The 25,353-nt window shown below is 37.3% G+C and overlaps 1 protein-coding gene across 2 annotated transcripts in view; it reads left to right on the top strand.

Moving 5' to 3' along the window:
- Fam13c (family with sequence similarity 13 member C) overlaps positions 1-25,353 on the top strand; it is a 113,759-nt gene that overhangs the window by 55,268 nt on the left and 33,138 nt on the right. For both annotated transcript variants that reach the window (XM_077798490.1, XM_026409048.2), the window contains one exon: positions 4,909-4,972. In XM_077798490.1, the coding sequence (XP_077654616.1) occupies positions 4,909-4,972 (64 nt within the window). The remainder of the gene's footprint in view (positions 1-4,908; positions 4,973-25,353) is intronic.

Genomic DNA, 25,353 nt, shown 5'->3' with positions numbered 1-25,353 from the left:
TGGCAAGCTTTTCACTGAGAAAGAGAACGTGTTCCTCTATTAATTTAATTATAAAATGTTGATATAAATATAAATATAAAATCCTAAGCTAAAATGTGGCCTTTTCACAAATGATTGTATTGTGTGGTTTGATGTTGTCCTCAGCCAAGGAAAATACTATAATGCTTAGTTGGCTTGGCTGTTTTGAATTCCATTATTTGTCAAAAGAGAGGTCCACTGCAGGATGACGCACAGGCTGACTCAGCACATACTAGATGGTTCTGGCAAAATAGAAACATGAAAAATTTTTAGAAAAGTTGTACTTCAAGAGGATGTCCCCAAGTTTGTAGTCACAGAATCCAGGGAGAATTTGTTAATATCAGAATAAAATTAAGTTTTGTATTTCTCTGTTGAAAAAGTTTTTGTTTTGAATGACAGTGGTAGTGGTAATGGTGGTGTGTATGGTTGTGGCGGTGGTGGTGGTGGTGCTGATGGTGCTGATGGTGCTGATGGTGCTGGTGGTGATGGTGCTGGTGTTTGCAGTACTAGTGGTGATGATGACAATGGTGTTGGTATTGGTGATGGAGATGGCATTATGGGTAATGGTGATGGCATTGTAGATGATGCTGATGGTGGCAACTTTGGTGTGTATGATGGCAGGCTTGAAGGTAATGATGGTGGTGATCAGAGTCGTCATGTGCTCATTACTACCAAGGACTGCGGTTGGGCTCTGAGAAGCAGACTAAATTTCCCATTACTGAAGCCTGGGCTAGAAGGCAAGATTATAATAGAGTGGCAGGTTACTGACTTACTTACTCATCTTTGCCCCCTCCAGAAGTGAAATTGGATATAGATGTGCTAATCACTTCGCTTTTATTGTTGTGGGTGGAAGGAGGCAGGAGAATTTGGGGGTGGGGTGTTTCAGCGTGATAGTTTGTGAGTAGGCACTCTTCCTGGCAGGATTGTGCATGGCTTGAGCAATATCTTTAAAAATTTTAAAAGAGGATTTGAGACAGCTACTGTACTATTTCTCCTCTTCTCACTGCTGTACTTTACCAGGTGGGAAGGTTCCTTTTTCCCTCTTCTGCCATGACCTTTATCTTTTTTAATCCACTGTTTTTGTTCTCATTGTCTCTGGATGACTTACACTTTATGGAAGCATGAGTTTGGATAGTCCTTCTGCAAGTCCTGTGTTCCCTGCTTTCTCTTCCTCTATAAAACCTAGAATTTGGTGCATTATAGATTATTCTGGTTTATTTCTTTATATTCTCTCTTATTGGAATAAACATTCCACAAGGACAGACTGCTTTGTCTATGTTTTTATTTCCAACACTAGAATAGTACCTGACATAGTCAGGGCTTAACACATATTTTTTGAGTGAAGTTTTTTAACTGTCCTTGTACCTGTTAAGTCAAATAGATGTATTAATACATATGGCTACCATGGACATTAAATGAAATAAAGTACATAGACTGTCTGGCCTACACAGCTTGGCATAGTAAGGGCTGGTGAAGGGTTAGGATCCTCTTCATGCTCCCTGTCTTAGACAGCATTTTCTCTGCTGCAACCAAAAGACCTGACAAGAACAAGGTACAGGAGGGAAAGTTTATTTGGGACTCATGGTTACGGAGGTATCAGTATAATTGGCTAACTCCATTGTTCTGGGCCTGCGGTGGAGGAAGGTAGTTCAGGACATGGAAACAAGGAAGCAGAGAGAGTGTTCCTCATGAGAGATAAGATATAAACCCCAAGGGCACGCCCCCTTTGACTCACCTCCTCCAATCACCCTACCTGCCCATAGTTACCTCCCGGTTAATTCATATCAGTGGATGATCCACTGATTAGGTTTAGGCTCTCATAGTTCAAGCATTTCAACTCTGAACTTTCTTACATTGTCTCACACATGAAATTTTGGGGGACACCTTATATCTAAACTATAGCACTCCCCTTTCTTATAACTTCCTTCTCTGGTATTTAGAACACTGATTCCAGTTAACTTCTCGCCTCCTTAGAGATGCTTCTGTATTTTCTTCAGAGCTTGTCTCTCTTGTTTTCTAAGTGGCCTTGATTTCTTCTCTCCTTCAGCTTATTAACCAGACTTTAATATTATTAATGAAATATACCATTAATTACAATTATGATCATTCTAATATGGAATTCTTATGGTTATGGAATTCATGTGTTACTTTCTATTGCTGTTAGCTATATTAAATGTATTATTCACCAATTATCCTTAACATCATGAAAGCCCATGAGGTAGCTATCATTTTCTTCATTTTACAGGTGAGGAAACTGAGACTTGGAGAGGTATATACACCAGGAGTACAGACCCAGTAAGCAGTAGATTAGAACTTATTCTTGGGTTTAGTTTTTTTTCTGTTTATCTATTCATCTAAAATGGTATCTGTACTGACAATGAACCATATGCCGGGCACAGAGCTAGGCTCTGTCTACACACTAAGGAAAAAATTGGTATAGGACCTGACCATGTGACCTCACCTGTGGTCACAGTGATCACTGTCATCATCACTTGTGCTCTGCTGAACACACTGGCGGGTGCCCCCATGCTCATGTCTCATGTGAACCCTGACCAGCTGTTTTTACTTCTCTATTTCAGCCTTATCTCAACTCTGAATATCTAAATCTGAATTTATTACCTCTCTTTATCTCTCCAAATTATATATTTTTCTAATATTACATTATTAAAAAAAATCACCTCTCATTTTTCTTGCCACATAGGCTCACAACTTTGGAATCATTTTGATCCTCCCATCTCTTCATTTCATATTTTGAATTCATTCCCAAAGCCTCTTGGTTGCTTTATCTTTGAAAAATGTCTGTTACTAGTGTCTACCTCTCAAATTCCTCTCTAGTGTTCTAACATCATGTCCCATGCTTGTATCCACTAGAATATCCTCAAGGCTATGTGCTCATTAGTTTTATCCTTTAAGATTCCATTAGATTTTAAGATTCCTTAAGGCATAGACTCTGCTTCTTTTCATTGTTGTTATATTATTTCTCCAACAAAGAGAAAGGTTTCTCTCTGTCCCTAGTACCAGGCATGTACCAATAGACATTCAGATGATTAGTAAATTAAAGTACTTCGATGTTTCAGACCATGGTTATCAAACTTGTTTTGGAGGTTTATGTAATGGTTAGTAGTTTTATGGGAGATTATGTGGTACTATACAAAGGCTGTTCTCTGCATCTCCATAACATACACTGTATTTTTTTGCACAGTAGATTTCTTCCCGCCTCCATTCGTGTTTGCCATTTCTTTTGCCATCTCCTGTCACTCATCAACAGGGAGCTGAGTCCAAAGCCCCATAAAAATTTATGTTTTTCCCCCTATTCAGAAACAGCTCTTCCATTTTTCGGGTGCTACCATAACTCTTATCAACATTGTTTGAGAACCACTGGCCAGTCATTGGTCTGCTGATTGTATAGGTGTGGAAGGCATCAGGCTATTTTTTTAAACCATCTCCTTATTTTTCTCACTTGAAGCAAATTGCTTGAATCAGGTATGGTGGGTGCATGCCATGGTGGGGCTTACAGCTACTTGGGAGTCTAAAGAAGAAGGGTGCAGACCTGCCTGGGCAACATAGCAAGGCCCCATCTCCCTGTCCAAAAAATAAGTAAATAAATAAAGTATACAGTTAGCAACACCAGTGGCCTGAAAGAATTCTCATTCTTAAGAACATTTGAGGTTGAGCTTATGGCATTTCTAAATGCACATTTCTAAGTGACACTTAGAAATCATTAATCCTGTTGACCATTCAGAGAAGAAATATTCTGTAAGATTCAAATTGGGGCAGAATAATAGCAAGAATTAATTACATCCCCAAATAAATCTTTTTTTTTTATAAATAACTTACTGACTAAATCTCTTATTCATTAAGATAGCTGGCCTTTTTTATAAGGATAATAACTATAATTTAATGTTTATTATATAATGTCTTGCATACTACTGCAAAAAAAAAAAAAAACCCAAAAAACTTGAATGCTGTGTAACAGATGCTGTTGGGACTTAGAATTTGCCAAATCATGATTTGGACCGAAGCATCTGTCAGCACTATCGGCAGTAAGCCTTTTTTTTTTCTTTTCTTTTCTTTTTTTAAACTAAAGAAAATTGACTCAAAGTGATATGGTTTCCTTTAAGTCCTTTTTCTTGTACTGGAAATTATGTAGTGACAAAATCCAGCTTTACCATGTAAGCTAACACTGTTAATATTTATTGTGTAGATTAGAAGATAAGATTTCTAAAAATCTGACTTTAGTGAATAAATAGTATCTTTCTGTAGCAACTGTATCAGATAATATGCATTCACTCAAAAATTATTAAATTTCTACCATGTATTGAGGATTTAGCAGTGTAGAAAATGAACATAATTAATGCTTTCTTGTACATTTTAGTGCAGAAGTGCCAATAAACACATAATTTCAGATAATAAGACACACCAAGAATAAAATGTACGGGACAGTACTAGGACGTGAGGGAGGAGGGCTGCTTCTGATTAGGGAGGTCAGGCAGTGTTCTTGGGGAGGTGATATGTGAGCTGAGCTAATGCTTAGGTGATGAGGAGAGTCAATTGTGTTCAGACCTTGCAGGAGAGCAGCCTGGGCCCAGAGACGGCAAGTACACAAGTTTGAACAGCAGACAAGTACTATGTGTTCAAGAAACAGAAAGCTAGGGTGCCTGGGGTGTGTGGACAAGGATGAGACTGGTAGGAGATGGTGTTAGAAAGGCCCCACCAAACACGATAATGTGTCCCAGTTCATTTTAAGGAGTCTAGATTTTATTCTCTAGTCAGGGGACCTCACTAAAGGATTTTAACAGAGGCATTGTCAGATCTGTAGCTACCAGCTTCAACTGTGCATTGTTGAAAGGTTTCTTTTAAATGGACATAATTTTCCTTTGTATCTTACAGAATAGACCAGAGGGCTACCAATTGGCCAAAGGATGCTTTTGAAACTCAGCAGGACTTAAATGAGGTAAGTGCAATTGTTTCTGGTCATATGAACATGAATTAAACGATCATGAAATTTACTGTTATTTTTTTGACAGTAGTAGAAATTCTTTCTGACTAAAACTATTTTTGCTCTTTAGTAAACTTGTCGTGCTTATACTCCATTGTTCAGTTGGAATGCTTTTTCTTGCTATGGTGCAAACACATTCAAAATGTTATTTTAGAGATTGTTCACCATTTCTTGAACCTGACACCAGTCTAGTAGTCATTTTATTATACACTTTTCACATTTGCTTCAGGATTGTATAACCATGCCTGTGGTTTGCAAATTAACATTTGTAACATTTTTTTCTTAATTTTATTTATCTGCATCTCTGTTTTTACCATTGGCCTTTGCATTCTCAGATATAATTGTGCTTATTCTTTATTCACTAAGCCTCATGTAGACTGGTGTTTGCAATATGGTCTTCTAAGTAAGTATGCTTTGAGATAAAAGCCATGTTTCCTAATCCAGATAGTTTTCCACTGAACTGGAAATCACAACAGTAGCTTATTCTAGATTTTTTTTGCAATATAGAATTGAATTCTAATGATGGAAATCAATATAATTATGATGATTACTTTTATGAATTCCTTGGCTTAAAACATTGGTTTGGAATACCCAGTCTGATTTTTTTTTGTCTTCATTAAATTAGAGCAGAAGATGGTGTGTGGTATGTCTAATGAATTACAGAAAAGAAAATAAAAAGACTTAACACTCAGATGCCTAGATGAGAAACAATGGACTTCAGACAAATTGTTTATTTGACATTTTGAAGGCACACCCCTCCTGTGCCCCTCAACACTCCTATAAAAAGCATTAAACTAAATGTAGGTGTTTTCCAGTAAAACTTGGCAAAAATGAATAGTCAAAAATAAACTAGCTATTTGGTTAAGCCAAGTAAAATAGCTAAAGTTGTGAAAAATGTCTTAAAGATAACAGAATAGTGTGAGTTATTTTTCTGTATTCATAAAGATAGCCCTTAAATTTCTGACCCTTACTCATGGTAACAAAAAAGTGGAAAAAGTCTCAAAGAAAAGAGGCAAGAGCTTGAAGCACGTGTGCAGCTGTCTGCCCCACTGGGAACAACTGCAATGCTAGCTGTAAAGAAGTAGTGATTTCATTTTAACATAGGTGACTAGAAAAATTAGGTGATTGTTAACAGTCGATTCATGATAACTTTCAAGTATTTGGAAGAAATTGATTTTTAAGCTGGAATCCAATGAGAATGCTAGGATTATTTGAGCATTCCTAAATCACAGTTGTGAAAAGCTTTACTTGAAAATCTGCTTTTCTGTATTCCTTCACAGTATCCAATTTGCAAATGATCTGAAATATGTGTATTCCTGCGACATCATATGGGCTCAAGAGCACTGAATGGAAATGTGCATTCTTAGGCAGGCAGTGCTGTATTTTGAATGTGACTGTCTCCAGGCAAAGGTTGTGCTAAAGATCAGTTGAACATAGTGAGCATGTGCTCCATCCAGATGGTTTTTGTTCCAGTCAGGGTGTAAACTGTATGTACTAGCCCATATTCTTTTATGCAGCTTCTGTTGTGACCACAATTTGGGGTACTGAAAGAGACCTTAGAGAAACTGGAAGTGGGGCAGCATGAGTAGAAAAGAAGTCTCAGGGGAGGGTCAGTAGGGTCACATTCATTGATTAAAACAATCTATAGAATGGAAATCTAAAATGTGTTCTCGGCATTTCTCAAACTTAATGAATACCACACTCTGTTTTTTCTTTTCTTTCTTTCTTTTTTTTTTTTTTGGTTCCATGGATTGAACCCAGGGGTGCTTAACTGTTGAACCAGATCCCCAACCTTTTTTTTAATATTTTATTTAGAGACAGGGTCTCACTGAGTTGCTGAGGCTGGCTTTGAACTCAGGATCCTCCTGGCTTGGCAACTCAAGCCCCTGGGATTAAGGTGTGCACCACGACACCAAGCAAAGACTCCACTCATATGGAAGAACTGCCTAATAAGAGTTTTTAGGTGATTGAGTTCTATGGAACATGGATGAGAAGCTTTGCTTTGTTATTTTTAATGGAAATAGAAAATATATAAGGGGAAGTGCATAGATAATAAGCATGTAGGTAGATGAATTCTTAGGAAATGAGTAACCAATACCTAGATCTAGACAGAGAACACCACCAGCACCATGGATATCTCTAATTCCTTCAAGTTACTACTCCACTTTGAGAATAATTATTATTCAGATTTTTTTTTGCCTATTTTTGAGTCTTTTACATATGAATTACATAAAATCTTTTGCATGCTTGGCTACATTTGTTCAATGTTATATTTGTGAGATTTATCCATGTTTTGCATGGGTTGTAGTTTCCATTTGCCTTTCGGTAACCAATTGCATTATTTATTTCTGTTTTTTTAACTATTATGACCAGGTGTTATTTATTGTAATCTCATTATGAGCTGTTTTCTTTTTAAAATTTTTTTAATTTTTAATTTTAATTTTAATTTTTGATTTTTTTAAAAAATAAATGACAGTGGAATGCATTACAATTCTTATTACACTTATACAGCATAATTTTTCATATCTTTGGTTGTATATAAAGTATGTTGACACCAATTCATGTCTTCATACATGTACTTTGGATAATGATGTCTATCACATTCCACCATCATTGCTAATCCCCTGCTCCCTCCCTTTCCCTCCCACCCCTCTGCCCTATTTAGAATTCATCTATTCCTCCCATGCTCCCCCTCCCTACCCCACTATGATTCAGCCTCCTTATATCAAAGAAAATATTTGGCATTTGGTTTTTTGGAATTGGCTAACTTCACTTAGCATTATCTTCTCCAACTCCGTCTATTTATCTGCAAATGCCATGATTTTATTCTCTTTTATCGATGAGTAAAATTCCATCATGTATATATGCCACATTTTTAATCCATTCATCCACTGAAGGGCATCTAGGTTGGCTCCACAGTTTAGCTATTGTGAATTGAGCTGCTATGAACACCGATGTGGCTGCATAATGATAGTACACTGATTTTTAAGTCCTTTGGGTATAGATCGAGGAGTGGAATAGCTGGGTCAGATGGTGGTTCCATTCCAAATTTTCTAAGGAATCTCCATACTGCTTTCCAGATTGGTTGCACCAATTTGCAGTCCCACCAGCAATTTATGAGTGTGGCTTTTCCCCCACATCCTTGCCAACACTTATTGTTGTTTGTATTCTTGATAATTACCATTCTGAGTGGCTTGAGATTAAATCTTAGAGTAGTTTTGATTTGCATTTCTCTAATTACTAGACATGTTGGGCATTTTTTATCTATTTATTGGTTGATTGTATATCTTGTTCTGAGAAGTATCTGTTCAGTGTCTTAGGCCATTTATTGATTGGGTTGTTTGTATTTTTGGTGTTAAGTTTTTTGATTTCTTCATATATCACGGAGATTAGTGCTCTGATGTGCTTGTGGCAAAAATTAGCCCCCCACATATAGACTCTCTCTTCACCTCATTGATTGTTTCTTTTGTTGAGAAGAAGCTCTTTAGTTTGAATCCATTCCATTTATTAATTCTTGATTTTATTTCTTGTGCTTTAGGAGTCTTGTTATAGAAATCAGGGGCTGATCTGACATGATGAACATTTGGGCCTACTTTTTCCACTATTAGGCTCAGGGTCTCTGGTCTAATTCTTAGATCATTGATCCACTTTGAGTTTTGTGCATGGTGAGAATTAGGGGTTTATTTTCATTTTGCTGCATATGGATTTCCAGTTCTCCCAGCACCATTTGTTGAAGAGGCTATCTTTTCTCCAATGTATGTTTTTAGCTCCTTGGTCTAGAGATACAGGAGATATCTTACATATGAGATATCTTATCTATATCGTATCTATGGGATTTCCTATCTTTGGGATAACTCTATTTATGTGGGCTTGTCTCTGTGTCTTCTATACCATTGGTCTACATGTCTATTTTGGTGCCAATACCATGCTGATTTGTTACTATAGCTTTGTAGTTTTAAGGTATAGTATTGTGATGCCTCCTGCTTCACTCTTCTTACTAAGGATTGCTTTGGCTATTCTGGGTCTCTTATTTTTCCAAATGAATTTCATGATTGCTTTTTCTATTCCATAAGGAATGATGCTGGGATTTTAATTGGAATCACATTGAATCTGTATAGCACTTTGGGTAGAATGACCATTTGACAATATTAATTTTGCCTATACAAGAGTGCAAGAGATCTTTTCATATTCTAAGGACTTCTTCAATTTCTTTCTTTAGTGTTCTGTAGTTTTCATTGTAGAGGTCTTTCACCTCTTTTGTTGATTCCCAAGTATTTTGTTTTGTTTTATTTTTTTGAGGCTATTGTGAATGGGGTAGTTTTCCTAATTTCTCTTTCAGAGGATTCATTACTGATGTATAGAAAAGCATTTGATTTATGGATATTGATTTTATATTGTGCTACTTTGCTGAATTTATTTATTAATTCTAGAAGTTTTCTGATGGAGTTTTTTTTTTATCCTGTTAGTATAGAATCATGTCATCAGCAAATGATAGTTTGAGTTCTTCTTTTTCTATTCATATCCTTTTAATTTCTTTCATCTGTCTAATTGCTGTGGCTAGAGTTTCAAGTATTAGTTGAATAGAAATGCTGAAGGAGGGAATCCCTGCCTTGTTCCATTTTTTAGAGGGAATGCTTCCAATTTTTCTCCATTTAGAATGATGTTGACCTTGGGTTTAACATAGATAGCTTTTACAATGTTGAAGTATGTTCCTACTATTCCTAGTTTTTCTAGTATTTTGAACATGAAGGAGTGGTGTATTTTGTCAAATGCTTTCTCTGCATCAATTGATATAATCATATGATTCTTTAAGTCTATTGATGTGATGAATTATATTTATTGATTTTCATATGTTGAACCAACCTTGCATCCCTGGAATGAACCTACTCAATCTGGTGCACTACATTTTTATGTTTTTGTATGTGATTTGCCAGAATTTTATTGATAATTTTTACATCAATGTTCATGAGGGATATTTATCTAAAATTTTCTTTCCTTGATGTGTCTCTACCTGGTTTTGGTATCAGGATGGTACTAGCCTCATAGAATGAGTTTGAAAGGGTTCCCTCCTTTTCTATTTCTTGGAATAATTTGAGGAGTACTGGTATTAATTCTTCTTTGTAAGTCTTGTAGAACTCAGCTGTGAATCTGTCTGGTCCCAGGATTTTCTTGATTGGTAGGCTTTTGATGGTGTCTTCTTCCTTACTTGAAATTGATCTGTTTAAATTGTGCATGTCCCCTTGAATCAGTTTGGGTTGATCATATGCCTCTAGAAATTTGTTGATGTCTTTGAGGTTCTCTATTTTACTGGAGTAGAAATTTTCAAAATAGTTTCTAATTGTCTTCTATTGTTTTTCAATAGTGTCTGTTGTGATATTTTCTTTTTCATCACAAATTTTAGTAATTTGAGTTTTCTCTCTCCTTCTCTTTGTTAGGGTGGCTAAGGGTTTATTAATTTTATTTTATTTTCAAAGTACCACCTTTTTGTTTTGTCAATTTTTTGAAATGTACTGTTTCAATTTCATTAATTTCTGCCCTGATTTTAATTATTTCCTATCGTCTGCTACTTTTAGTGTTGCTTTGTTCTTTTTCTAGGGCTTTGAGATTTAATGTCAGGTTGTTTATTTGTTGACCATTTTTTCTTTTAATGAATGTGCTTAATGCAATCAACTTTCCTCTTAGGACTGCCTTCATAGTGTCCCACAGAATTTTGATAAGTTGTTTCGGAGTGCTCATTTATCTCCAAGAATTTTTTTTTTTTTATCTCCTCCATGATGTCTTCTGTTATCCATGCATCATTGAGTAGCATATTGTCTGGTCTCTAGGTGTTGGAGTAGTTTCTAGTTTTTATTTTATCATTGATTTCTAATTTCATTCCATTATGATCAGATAGAATGCAAGGTGGTATCTCTATTTTTTTTTTTAAGTTTGTGAAGACGTGCTCTGTGGCATAACATAAGGTCTATTTTGGAGAAGGATCTATCTGCTACTGAGAAGAAAGTGTATTCACTCATTGTTGGATAGAATATTCTATATAGGTCTTACATATAAGTCCAAACTATTGATTGTATTATTGAGCTCTGTAGTTTAATTGTTTAGTTTTGGTTTGGAAGATCTATCCAGTGATGAGAGAGGAATATTTAAAGTCACCCAGTATTATTGTATTGTGTTCTATTTGGTTCTTGTAGTTGAGAAGGGTTTGTTTGATATACATAGATGCCCCATTGTTTGGTGCATAGATATTTATGTTTGTTATGTCTAAAGAAAAAAAAACATAAAATAACCAGTTTCTTTTGTCTCATAAGAAGATGATCCATAATTGTTTTCGTATGCTTCCATCTATGAAATATCATATATAAATAAATCATATATAAATAAGAACACTAATGATACTAGATTTGCCCCTTATACTTTAACTTTTACTATTGGAATTTCTTGATCCATTTGTTCTGCTACAGATAAATGGGGCTTACCTGTGCACTGTTTTGGGGACTGGTCCTCTACCTGAGGTTTACTTATGCCCATCATGGTGATTTATGGTATGTCCTCTTTTTATGTGTTTTTCACATATTCTTGGTGGGTTGAAAAGCTTGCTAACTTCTTGTTTCCATTTAGCAGAAATATATATTGAGTCTTGTCAATATCGCTTTTCTTCTACTAGTCTAGAGTTCTCAGTTTTTGACTTGGGTCTCGTGATAGGATTTGCATCTTCATTTCTGCACATGTATGTGTGTGTTTGTCTGTCTGTGGTATTGGAATTTGTTTTTTAAAAAGCAATCAAATCCTCCTCCTACCATTCACCTGAGCCATCTAACTGTCTTTCTAAGATATCTGGTGATTTTATTTGTTGGGGTTATCCTGAATCCTGATTAGAAAATATTCTAGACTGGACAATGGTAAATTTCTCATCCACCTTAATCCTGGGTCTTTAGTTATTCCACCACATCCATATAACTGGTAAGCATTCAATTCAGTAGATCCAAAAACTGCTTGAAAGATAAACTGAGGAAAAATGACTGTTTTCTCTGTTTGTACTTAGATTCCATTCCTGACTTCAGTTCTAATTAAGAGAAATTACAGATATATAAACAAACTTCTTGATCTCCCTTTCCCTAAACAAACATGCCTAATTGGACCCTTGAACCAATTCCTGACTACACAGCACACATCACACCAACTCAGTTTACATTTGTAAAATTGGGGAAGAGGTTATGGATTGGGTTAATTCCAAGAACCCCTTCAGATTTAATACTTCTTGATTCTACTCCTTTTTTGATTTTCTCAGTTTTTGTAGAATTTAGTCATATGTTCCCATCTGGGAAGGGATGAGTCACAGTGTCCCAGAGTTACTTATAATAAGGCCACCTCAAGTTCAGCCCTATGAAGGCCTAGTTGAGGGAAGTGAATAGTAAATAGAGCTATAAAAGCTACCTGTGCTTACATAATTATTTATCAATGGGGAAGGACAGGTCACATTCACATTTTTATAAATAAAAAATTGGGAGTAATTTCAGATTTGAAAAAAAACTCTGGGTCAATTTGAGCTTTCTCTCTGATTCTGCATTATATTTGCTCAACTTTTATATTATTCTATAAAAAGAGATGATCACCTCAGAAGTATCCCTGGTCCCTGTGATCAATTCCCGTGCTCATTTTTTAAAATCTCATAGATACTGTGAAAGATATTCTCCACTTAACTTTGAATAAAGCAAGTGTTGGCTGGAGAAGAGTTTGTTTCCATGTCACATTTTTAAAAATTTATTTATTTATACAAATTTGTTATACATAACAGCGGAATGCATTTCAGTTCATAGTACACATATAGAGCACAACTTTTCATGGCTTTGGTTGTACGCCAAGTAGAGTCACGCCATTCGTGTCTTCATACATATACTTAGGGTAAAGATGTCCATCTCATTCCACCATCTTTCCTACTCCCATGCCCCCTCCCTTTCCCTTCCTCCCCTTTTTTCCTATCTAAACTTCCTCCACTCCTTCCATGCTCCCCCCACCTCCCACCCCCATTATGGATCAGCATCCACATATCAGAGAAAACATTTGGTCTTTGGTTCTTTGGGATTGTCTTAGTTAGCATGATATTCCCCAGCTCCATCTATTTACCTGCAAATGCCATGATTTTATTCTCTTTTAATGCTGAGTAATATTCCATTTTTTTGTGTAAAATTTCAGGATGCTAAATATAAGGTTATTCATTAGCCAACCAGTCTCTGAAGAGAAGTTTGTCTTTGCTGCCCTTACATAGGTTCCTTATTTACCACCCCCTTTGAGACTTGTTAGCTGGCATGGACCAATACTATATTTTATCTTCTCCAGGCATACAAAGTTGGCTTATAAATCTGGAGAAAAAACGTTTTTCCATGGCATAATGGACTTACCCAAGAGAGATATGTCAAATACAGTGAAGCAGATGCTTAGTCTTGGAATGGAAAAGTGAATAAGCTCTGCATTAGTTTTTGCCTGACAATAAACCTTTCACCTTTACTGGTGATGATTCTAGAGTAGCCAAGACTTAAAATGTCCTGGAGGGAAACACTTTTAGGTACATATATTGTCATTTTGTGTCTCCAGAATAAAACTGTGATGATACTAGCTGCCTATTTCCCCACATATGGTTCCCATGAGTTTAGAAGTCTGAGGCAACTGATCTTCAGAACATAGAAGACACCAGAACTTCAATGTAATTAGAAGGACACAATAAGCTCTCTTCCAGGGTATGATAAGAAGAGATGGAAGAAATGGGGATTAGTTCACAGCAACCTGCTGAGGTAGCTAGACATATTTAGTACCATTGATATTGAGAAATTATGTGACCAGATATTAGCATAGACATCAATGTGGATGTTAAAGAAACTAAATATGGAAGGGGCCTACAGGTAGAGATTAAGAGACCAATCTAGATAGAAGTTTCTGAGTTTTATACATCCAGGTCATAGAAAACAAGAGGATGGTATTGTCTTTTCTAGGCAAGGAGAAATTAGTGGACTCAACAGCTAAGGTCAAAGGGTAATGGTAATAACCTGTGCTTCCCACCCTTCTTCCTTTTGCCTCACTCTGTGAAGTAGAGAGGATGAAAGGAATGGTTTGTGAAAGTGAAGAAAATTCTAGTCACACCTACCATTCTTGAAAAAAGCTGACAGCCACATGAGCTATGCCACTTCACCTTGTCACAAGTTTGATACCATGTTGTGCTCCTTTTCTGAATGCCTCCTGATGGAGGCTGGTATCAGCTCTTGAATGGGAAGACTATTAGTGTCACTTTATTTTGAGGACTTCATTGTGGGTAGTTTTTTGAGCTTAGAGAATAGAGTTTAAACATTTTGCGTGTTAATGACCTTGCAGGATGTCCTAGAGATTTATTATAGTTTTATGGCTGCTTTGAAGTTTGACTTTATCAAAAATAGCTGGGAGACTTCCAGGTTTGTGTGCATAATCCTCACTCAGTGTTTGGTGAAAAGCATACATAGAGAAGATGCTTATGGTCAGAGTGTGCTGGGCAATATTTTAATTGGGCTTCTACCATAAAGGGGAAAAACTATTAGGAATTTTCAGAAATAGCCTATGTTATAAAAAAGCAAAAGTGATAGATTACTGGCATGATACAAATTCTTAATGACCTACTATTAATAGCCATTTTAAACTGTAATCTTACTACTTCTCATACAAAGGCAGCATCTGTTTGTGTTTGAGTATGAAAGAGATTATTTTTCACCAAATATTAAATGTTAATCTTTCTTTCACATAATACTGTTACCCTTTATTTGTTAATTATGCAGGCACAATAGTTCAACATCAGCCTCAATATTAGATATCTTCTTCCTCTTAAAACTGTGAAGAATCTTTTAATATTTTTGTTAAAAGTAAAATAATTTACACATTTATAGTTTCCTATTTGAGACTTTATACATGTATCTATCTGTGTGTGTGTCTCCATGAGGAAGATGAGGTTGTCTTATTATTATCATTTGTAGTTTATCATAGAGATACGTTTTCATCAAGCCATAGCAGACCTCAAAATGATAATCACCCCTCAGTATACTGGAGGTATTTTTTTAAGAACACCCTCAGATCCCCAAATCCATCCTATAAAGTGGAATAGTATTTGTAAGTTATGCACATACTCCTTTATATTATAAATCATGTCTAGATTACTTATAATCAGCTAATACAAAGTGAATACTATTTAAATATTCTTATACTGCACTGCTAATATAACAAAACAATTCTGTACCCGTTCAGTCTAGACACAATATTTTTTAAACTTTTCTATTTGCAGTTGGATGTGAAAACCAAAAAAATATGAAGAATTGGATGTATTCAGTGTTTTGATTGAAATGTCTCTCTCCCTAAAAATTATTTGAGTTTTGGGAAAATAGTCTATCAAGTCTTCTCTAGCCCCTTGACACTCCCAACTTGGCTGAATATTATTATTTCTATAAGAATAGACAGCTGTGGTTTTTTTTTTCTGCTTTATTGCTTTTTTTAATGCCTACATAGTCTATAGGATTGAGTTTTTGTTGTTGGTGTTGTTTTTTTTTTATTGGCACACACTTTAAAGTTTGGCATTGGAATAGGCTCCAAGCATGTGTAGAACCAGGGATTGAATACTTGTTATAGAAATCCATCTCTATCTCTGGGCTCTTTTTCCTTAAACTGGAAAGTTAGCCTCTCTCTAGCCACTATATTGGAGGTTAGCCCCTTTCTAGTGACACATTATTCTTTCATCAGGTAATTCTAGCATATATGTTTTCAATTGCTGTGTAACAAATTATCAAAAGTTTAGTAGCTTTAACTACCCACTTACTGGCTCACAGTTATGTACATAAAAATCTGGGTGCCCTCAACCATGTTCTCTGCTTAGAGTCTCACAAAATTGAAATCCAGGCATTGTCTCAGATGGCTTCTTATCTGTAGTTTCAGGAGAAGGGTCCACATCCAAGCTCATTCAAGTGGTTTCTTGTAGTTTTAGGACTGTGTCTGCTGTCCCCTAGCTGCTTATCAGCTGGGTTACTCTCAACTTTCAAAGGTGGCCACATTTTTACTCACAAGGCTATCTTCACCTTTGAGCCAGCCACAGTACACTAAAGCCTTCTCTTGTTTTGAATCTCTCTGATGTCGTCTTCTGCTACCAGTTAGAAAAACTCCACTTTTTAAAGAGCTCATCTTATTGGGCCAGGCTCATTCAAATAATCTCTGTATTGGGTCAAATGTTTAGGGATTAATTAGATTTGCAAAGTCCCTCAGAACAGTACCTAGAATAGTGTTTGATTGAATAACCAGGTATAGGAATCTTGGGGGCCATCTTTTGGGTCCTGCCTACCACACATTGGACTCAGAAGCTGTTCATTTTAGTTCTAAAACTAAAGCATTCTAAAAGTTTCATACATGAGTCTCATTTGTCTAGCTTGGGGCCTTTATTCTTTCCTGAACTACTCACCATGAGCTCGGGGTTTATATTAAGATTATTGCTAGACATGGGCCATATTTCCCACTTTGAAACGGGGAATCCTGTTCACAGAAGATGAGTAATTGGATGCTGATCCCTGGTAACATGATCTCCAGGTTAATTTTCTTCTCTGCTGGACCACTGCAGGATGCCACTTGGCATTTTCTGGCATGTTTTTTGAAGTTGAGATAAAGTAACCTTATTCCCTTACCAAGGTGTGTTTCTCAGCTAGAACAGTGTCCTATGATTCATTTAATTTTAGCCAACTTTTGCTGTCAGTGTCAACAAGGATGTCCTGTAGCCAACAGTCATGATGAGAGCCCTGGCTCTCATTCCCAGTGCAATGAACGACACAGAAAATAAATTCTTAACTGCTTCCAGGCCTGCTTGATTCTGCCCCGTCATTCAGAAGCAACTGTCCACTGACTTCTCGTTTCCAGGGGAACCAGGTCTGTAGCCCTCACCCCCAGGAGATTCGTTAGAGAGGTATTGGCAGAAAAGGTGGCAGCTGTGACAACTGCTGCCCATATTCTTCCTTGCCTGAGAATTAAGTTGGAGAAACATCACAGGTATTGGGTTGAGCAGAAAAGATGTGGGAAGACTTGCCAATACACCTGTGTTTATCTTCTGCTTGCCATTACCCATCTACCCAACTCCTCTGTGATTTTGTCCCAGGGACCCCTGCTTGCTTTTCTTCATGCATCTTGGTTATTTCTCTTGTTTCTCATTCTTTTATTTATTCTTCTTTGTGCTATGGATTTCCTGCTCTCTCATTGGAATATGGAAAAGGCTCTGTCCAGTTTCGTGGCCCTCGGGGGGTCAGCCTGTGTTACAGTTTTCATGACTTTGTGGCAAAAGGATAAACATGAGAACAAAGAGATTTTAAGTTTTCTTTTTTTTTTTTCCATTCTGTGATAAAATGTCCAGGAGAGATTCTGTTTGTTTTCTAACAAGCTCTCACTTGGTGATGTATTTTTCCATATATTTATTGATGCACTATAATTATAAATAAGAGTGGGATTCATTGTTACATATTCATTTATGCACACAATATAATAGTATAATTGGGCCACTATTATTCCCCAGAATTTTCCCTTTCCCTCTTCTCCTTCTCCCTAATCCTTTGCCTCGACTCTACTAATCTACTGAATTCCCTTAAATTTTCTTGAAGGACTCCCACCCTGCCTTTCTTTACCTCTTTCCTCTCTAGTTTCCACATATGAAAGAAAACATACAAAACTTGACCTTGTGAGTTTGGTTTATTTCACTTTATATAATTTCTTGAGTTCCATCCATTCTCCTGGTAATGGTATAATTTCACTTTTTTTTTTTTTGTAGCTGAGTCAAACTCCATTGTGTATATATATATGCACCATTTTCTCTATCATTTCATCCATTGATGGTCATGTAGGCTGCTTCCCTCATTTGGCTATTGTGAATTATACTGCTATAACCATGGATATACATGCATTGCTGTATCATGTTGACTTTAATTCTTTAGGATAAATATCAAGGAGTGGTATAGGTGGGTCATATGGTAGTTCCATTCTTAGTCTTTTGGGGAACCTACATACTGATTTCTATAGTGATTTTACTGATTAACAACTCTAATTTTTTACATCCTCTCAAGGATTTATTGTTTTTATTCTTGATGGCTGCCATTTTAACTGGAGTGAGAAAATCTCAGTGTTATTTTGATTTGCATTTCCCTAAAGTTGTTGAACATTTCACTTGGTGAGATATAAAGTTGACACATACACATACATACATAAAGTACCATTAACTTTAAAAAATTACTGCTGGTCCCAAGACCAGATTTTGCCTGAGAGCTGTGACCTTTTGGATGTCTTTTCTTTTTTTAAAAAATTATTTCTTACATACATGACAATAGTGGAGTGCATTACATTCATGATTATCCATTCACAGCACAATTTTTTTGTAACTCTGAATATTCACTCCAAATTATGCCATTATACATGTGCTCTCTTACTTTGTTTTCATACAATTCTTAATACAGCTTTATACCACGATTTATCATATCTCTGTGGATGTATTTTCTAATATGCAATTCTTTTAGCAGTTTATTTTGACATAGAAATGGGGTACATGGTTGCAATAGAATGAGCTTTGTCATTCCCATTTTCCAGAGTTGCATAGGGACACATGTCAATTCTGGACTTACTATTCCTAGAGCCTGTCTTTTCTCGTATTGGCACATTTTGCCCTTTATAGGATGGTGTTGGCTTTCTTAGGGCTATAAAACTCACATTTTAAGGCAGGAAAAAGCTGGATTTTCTTATTTTCTAACAAAATATTAGAATTTGAGGAAATGGCTAATGCTTTCCATTGTGGCTTGGGATCATTAAAGATATAAATACATCGTATACTTTATATGACATACAACTTTATGATTTCCAGTAGGAGAGTTAACAATTTCAAATATTATTGAAATTTAGAAATTTAAGGTAGTTTAAGGTAGTGATGTCATCAGAAAATAATAAAAGGCCTTTGGGTCAGCATAGTTAGGTGGTTTGCCCAGTGACATAGAATGAAGCAGAATAGGGGTTCCGTTGTCCTCTGTATGTAGGACCACTAAAACTAAACCTCTTCCTGAGTTTAGTTTTTAAACATAATATTTTTCAGAGCTAAAGAGAAAAAACAAACAACAACAACAAAAACAACCAGAATAAAATTAGCCACAAAGGAGCCACATGAGTAATAACAGAGTAGCTTTGTGGACTTCAGCCCATGAGATACAATTTTAAAAAAAGGGTTAACTTGGGGGGAGGCAGTATATCAATTATGACACCCATACTACTGGGTTGTTAAGGACTAGTAACTCTAGTGAGAAACTACTGACATTCATTCCATGAGTTGCAAATGAGACACATTGTATTTTTATAAAAATAAATCAGTCTTATTTATCTAGAAAATATTATCTAGATTTAAAATGTGAAATTATTAAATTCTATTAATTTTTCCAAAATACCTTGCTTTTATTATTTAACAAGGTGAACTTAGAAAGGATATCATAATGAGGGGAAACTAAGTACAGGACTCTCCGTAGGCTGAAATCTTTTGGCTAACAGGAAACATAATTGTGTTATTGTGTTGTGGTTAAGTTCTTTTTTTTTTAAAAAAAAGTACTGATAGGATTCAGTACTTGGACTTGAATCTTTTTGTCAACAGTGGGATCCTTTAAATGAATACTGCTTTTCTTTTATGCTGAATTTCCTTATTAGCCAGTGCAGGAAAGTGAGGGCTGAGCCCACTACACCAAAGGAAACCGGAGTGTGTTGAACTAAGATATGTCATGCTGAAAAGCATGGTAGCATATAAGCCACATAGTCCCCAGAGAGACTAGCCAAAAGCCCAGTATCTCTAGTGGAAGAATTAATTTGGCTTTTCCTAATAGCCAATGACATTGGAAGAAGTTCTATTTTGCCTGGGAAAACCATCTAGAGTTCAGCAGCAGTAGTTCAGGAGGCAACCCTGTCTGGATTCTCAGCACTTTGTACTTCTTGTTGTGGAGGTCCAGGTCTCAAAAGGAAGCCAGGCAAGAGAAAACAGAGTTGCAGAGGGCTAGACCTCAGAGGAAAGCTGTTGTCCCTGGGCAGGTAAAGCTAAACAGAAAACCATGGTAGCATTTAAAGTGGCCTAAGAGAATAGGGCAATGTTTTTCAAAGCATAAACCTTGGATGTCTTAAGTCAAGATGACCTCTGCCCAGACCTGCTGGTGGTCCCTCCCTAGAAATTCACAGGTTTATAAACTCCTCATTAATTTTAAAACATTTAAAAATTTCTAAACACGGATACTAGGGGGCATTAAATTAGATACTCAGAGCTCCCCATCTGAAGTACCAGTTCTAAAAAATAAAACTAAAGTATAATGGTAGTCTTTTTTATTGATTAGCTCTTTTTCTGTTTATTGTGCTCAGATACAACAGTGAACAGAGGGGGCATGGTTTTAGCCCTTATGGGGCTGGAAATAGCCCATAAACAGGTAGACAAATAAATAAAATCACACACTGTAGTGATTGTTAAGAGGGAAATAAACATGGTGCTAAGAGAAATTAGGGGAAGCACCGTTTAGATGAGGCAATCAGAACTGGCTCAATAATTAGATGAAAACTGGACCCCCAAGCAAGTCTTACTTTCTGAGAGTCTAGGCTATTGTGTGTATAGGAGTTGGGTGGGGGGAGTTTATATTCGGGGAACATGAGTAAGAAGTGTAGGTAGGTACGTGGGGACTCAAGTTATATTCCAAAATTTTTAAGCAGATTTCCTGTTTGATTTGTTTCATATCACCATAGAGAATCTGCATAGAGTTCTTAGAAAGACAAAGGAATGGAAGAGGGGCACTAAACCCTTTTGTAGAAACTAATTGGGTACTGTCCTTGCTCTGCAACTAGTGTATTGCAGACAAATGCACCCTAAAATAGTTCATCCAACTGGTGTGGGTGTTGTCTATCCCAACCCAACTAAAGTGGGATCCGGGTAATTGTAGAGAAGAGAAAATGAGTATTTTCTAAAACAAGAAGCATATTCTCCATTATGTAAAAGAGAAAAATTAGCTTTTATAAAACCACACGTAGGTTTCAAGGACTTCTCTCTCTTTTTTTTTTTTTTTTTTTTTTTTTTTTTTACCCAGATGGGACAGTTAAGAGGCGGAGACAGTCATCATTCTTTATTGAATCCATGAGCCCTTACTCATTTTTTCTAAAGATTCTAGGTATCCATCCATGGAGACTTTGGATATAAACCTGGAAGAGCATTAGCAGGCTGGATCTGAATGATTGGCTGGGGCAGTTAGTCTCACAGGGAATAGAAGTCCCAGGCGAGAAGGGATGGACTGAGATAGCACTTGGATCACAAGTGAGGTAGGGTACTTCATCATGCTTCTATAGAAGGCAAAGCACATTCTTGTATTAAAAGGTCACTAGTTAGGCATGTCAGAATAGTGAAATGGCAGTTTTGACACTCTTTATGGGCTCACCATTTCTTTCCTGGATAGCCCTATAAAAATGATAAATGTCATTGTTACTCATTTGCTCACTTATTTTTCCACTGGACTGGAGGAACCATAAGGAAGGGGCTGATGTTCGTTTCATACTCTAGAGCCTAGTAAGGCTCTTTGTGCATTGAAAGCTGCCTAAGCATGAGCACTGCATGGTAGCACCATGTCTGCCAGAGGGACATGACCCCTGCCCGTGTGGTGAGAGCTGCCAATAAACCTTCTTGGTGTGACTCTATGGGGCTCAGTCCTGATACTACAGGCTAGAAGTCTCCTGTTGTCCATAGGAAAGACATGCATGCAACGTTGCTATAGACTCTTCATAGGTAAGTCTGCCCCCCCCCTGTCCTTGGGTTACCTGGTCATCAAGAAAGGTACCCTGTTGTGGACCTTACCCATATAGGGTGTCCCAGTTCCCACCTTCTGTTCAGGATGACATAAGAGTATCCTGTAATGCCAAAAGACTGGTTGTCGTCAGGTAATGGGACAGTACAGGGTTGGGATGTGAGGGCTGATGATCTGCAGAGTTTCTTCCATTCTGTCTTCTTGTCCTTTATAGCAATCTTCTACTTGAAGATCTTCTTGACTCTTGAGACCTTCATCTTCTCTTTCCTGTTCCATTTGCCAATTCTTTTCTCTTCCCATTCCTTTAAGCAAATCAGCCATGCAAATAGATCTGTGGCACTCAGAATCCTATTCAGATGAGTATAAGTGAAGGGGAAAATGGCAGAGGGAGGTGGAAGAGAGCAACTGGTTCATACTTCTAATCATTATGGGGTCACAGAATTACACCTCTCTCTCTAAGGGGATTCAGAAGCTTCTGAATATGAAGTATAATGTACTTGTATGCAATGAGATTTTTTTAATGTTCATGTTGCATGAACCCTTTGTTCCATTCCATAGTCCAAGTACCCATTGGTTCCAGATTCTGGGTCTCAATCCTCAGTACATTGCTTTTTCTCTCCCTTCAAGTTGGAAGGAGACTTACAAGTCATCTACCCTGAGATCCTTGCTGTGCAGGTACAGAAGTGAGACCTAAGAGGTGGAGCAACAGGTGGAGGCTTCAGAGTCACTGTGGAGTATGTCCTTACTATATGAACAGGGTTTTCCCATTGACGCCTAGGGTTTGGAGAAGTTCATACTCACCACGAAGTCCAGTGCTAGAGGATGGGCTCATACTGGTGGCTCTGCAAAGTGCCTGCCTTCCCTCATTGTGTTCTTGAGCAGCCCTCATAGCAAATGCCATCATGACTGTTATCTTTGCCTCTTTTTACAAATGAAAAAATGGGGCTTGGAATAGCCAGGATGCTTGCCCAAAGTCAGCCACAGTACACAACAGGGATGATGTCCCTTCTAGTTCTTTAGGAACCTGAAATCTGTGCCCTCTTTTACTTTGCAGGAATATAAAGAGCACATATGAGTTTGAGCCAGGCTGCTGGTACCACAACTTTATTTTTTAAAGAATTATAGGTAAAAGGTCTATCCCCTTGTATCTTTCATTTTTTTTAATGCTATAAAATACATATAATATAAAACTTGACATTTTAACCACTTTTAAGTGTACGTTTTTTAGTAGGGTTAAGTACATTTATATTGATGGCAACCATCTTCACCATTCATCCTCAGATCTCTCTTCATTGCATACAACTGAAGCTCTGTGCCCATTAAAAAATAACTTCCCATCTCTCTCACTGCCAGCCCTGGGCAACCACTATTCTTTCTGTCTCATGAAATTCACTATTGTAAGTACCTTACATAAGTGGAATTATACAATATTCATCCTTTTGTGACTGGCTTATTTTGCTTAACATAATATCCTCATAGTTTATCTATGTGTCAGAATTTTCTTTTTAATACTGAATGATGTTCCATTGCAAGTATATGCCACATTTTGTTTATCCGTTTACCTTTCCATGAACATTTTGAGTTGCTTCCTTCTTGTATTAGTTTTTGAGGGCTGCCTTAATAAAATATTATAAATGAGATGACTTATACAACAGAAACTTATTTTTTCACAGTTCTGAAGGCTGGAATTTCAAGATGAGAGTGTTAGCAATGTTGGTTTCTCCTAAGACATCTGTCCTTAATTTATAGATACTTGCTATCTGACAGGGTCCTCATGTGGCCTTCTCTCTGTGGGAGCACCCCTGGTGTCTTTTCCTCTTCTTGTGAGGACACTAGTTATCTTGGATTAGGTTTAAATGTAATTACCTCTTTAAAGTCCTGTCTTCAAATACAATCATATTAGAGGTTAGAGCTTCAGTTTATAAATTTTGGAGAGACACAGTTTAGTCCATAATATTCCTATTGGCTGTTAAAATGCTTTGAACATAGGTATACAAATAACTGTCCAAGTCCCTGCTTTCAGTTGTTTTTGGTATATACCCAGTGATGGAATTGCTGAATTGTATGGTAATTCTTGTAATTCTTGTTGTAATATTTTCAGGGCCCACCAGACTTTTTCCATAGTGACGGCACCATTTTACATTCCCATGGCATTATTTCTAAATTTTCAGAGCAGTTTTGCTCTTTTTGAGAGGCCACTCTAATTCCAAGGCCCTCCAGTAGGAAATTTGTCAGATATTCTTTTTGCCTGCCATCTGGTTGGTTACTAACTACTAAATCCTTCCAGAAATTCCATGCCCTTGCTCATTCTATACCTCCTATTAACACTCAAGAGCTCCTGCTCCTGCACTCAGCTGCTGGATGAACTCCCAGGAAGGAGGAGGGAGTCATAAAATGTCTGGTCTTAGGCAGGTGCTTCATCTGAGCTGTGCGCTCTCAGCCTCTGAGCAGTAGAAAACTTTTTCAGATCCTGCCCCATATCCGGCAGGCAGAGAAGGTGCTCACTGCTTTCCAAGTGGCAGAGGAGCTAATATTGAAGACATTGCTTGGTGAACAGCTTTTACACTGGTATAGACTGATAGCTACTCATGTCAACAGAAGGGTTAAGGCTGACTGTGTGGGAGTTGGTATTGAATAGAAGGGAGTAGTTGTGGTGTGAGGAAGTGTTGGGGTGTATGTTTACATGAGGCCAAGAATGAGAATATGTGTGGGATATGGGGGTGTATGTTTCTGGGATAAGATAGGAAGTAATAGGTGTTGGTGTGAGGTACTGGATATTATGAGGGAGAGGTAGGTATGTGGGGCAATCAGGAATGGGGTATATATTTGTCACAGGGTGAAGAGTGTGGGGTTGGTATGTGAGCATATGGTAGATATGAATGTGGGGAGGCGTTTTATGTGTGTAGACTATGGTGTGAGAGTGACAGTTGAGTATGAGGGTGTTTATGGGGTAGGGTATGATGAGTAGGGATGAGGATGTGTATGAGGCAGAAGAAGGGGGCTATTTGTGGGTTAGGATGTTTGTAGAGTAGAGGTTGTGGGTGTGTAAGGTTGGGTATGAAGGAGGTGTACGTGTGTGTGAAGTAGGATATATGGGTGAGGGAGAGGGATAAGGATGTCTGTGAGGCATGGGTAGAGCTGTGGAGGAAGGTGTTTGGCTGTGTGGAGGGTAGTATGTGAGTAGGAGCGTGGTTATATTGGAAGGTTATAGAGGGAAAAGGATCATTTTTTTTGCTCTCTATGGCTGCCCTTGCTGGAACTGGAACTGGAACCAGGTGGGCGGAAGAGCTCCTGAGACCTGCAGGACTTGCCCATTGTCAAAGAGCAGCACCCAGCCAGAGCCTCGGGCATGACTCACTTTCACCTCATTAGGGCAATTAGGTTTCTGGGCATTAGTTTTTCATGGCAGGATATGTGCGTCAGTCTGTATGACTTGTTCTTAGTAAGAACATGGGAGAAATTTAAAATGAGAAATGAAAGGAGTGGGCAGGAGATTGTACTGGGGGGGGGGAG

Source organism: Urocitellus parryii, chromosome 5 (assembly GCF_045843805.1).
Source record: "Urocitellus parryii isolate mUroPar1 chromosome 5, mUroPar1.hap1, whole genome shotgun sequence".
Classification (NCBI taxonomy): domain Eukaryota; kingdom Metazoa; phylum Chordata; class Mammalia; order Rodentia; family Sciuridae; genus Urocitellus; species Urocitellus parryii.
Note: the sequence above shows the minus strand (reverse complement) of the source record. Positions and strands in the feature narration are given on the sequence as shown.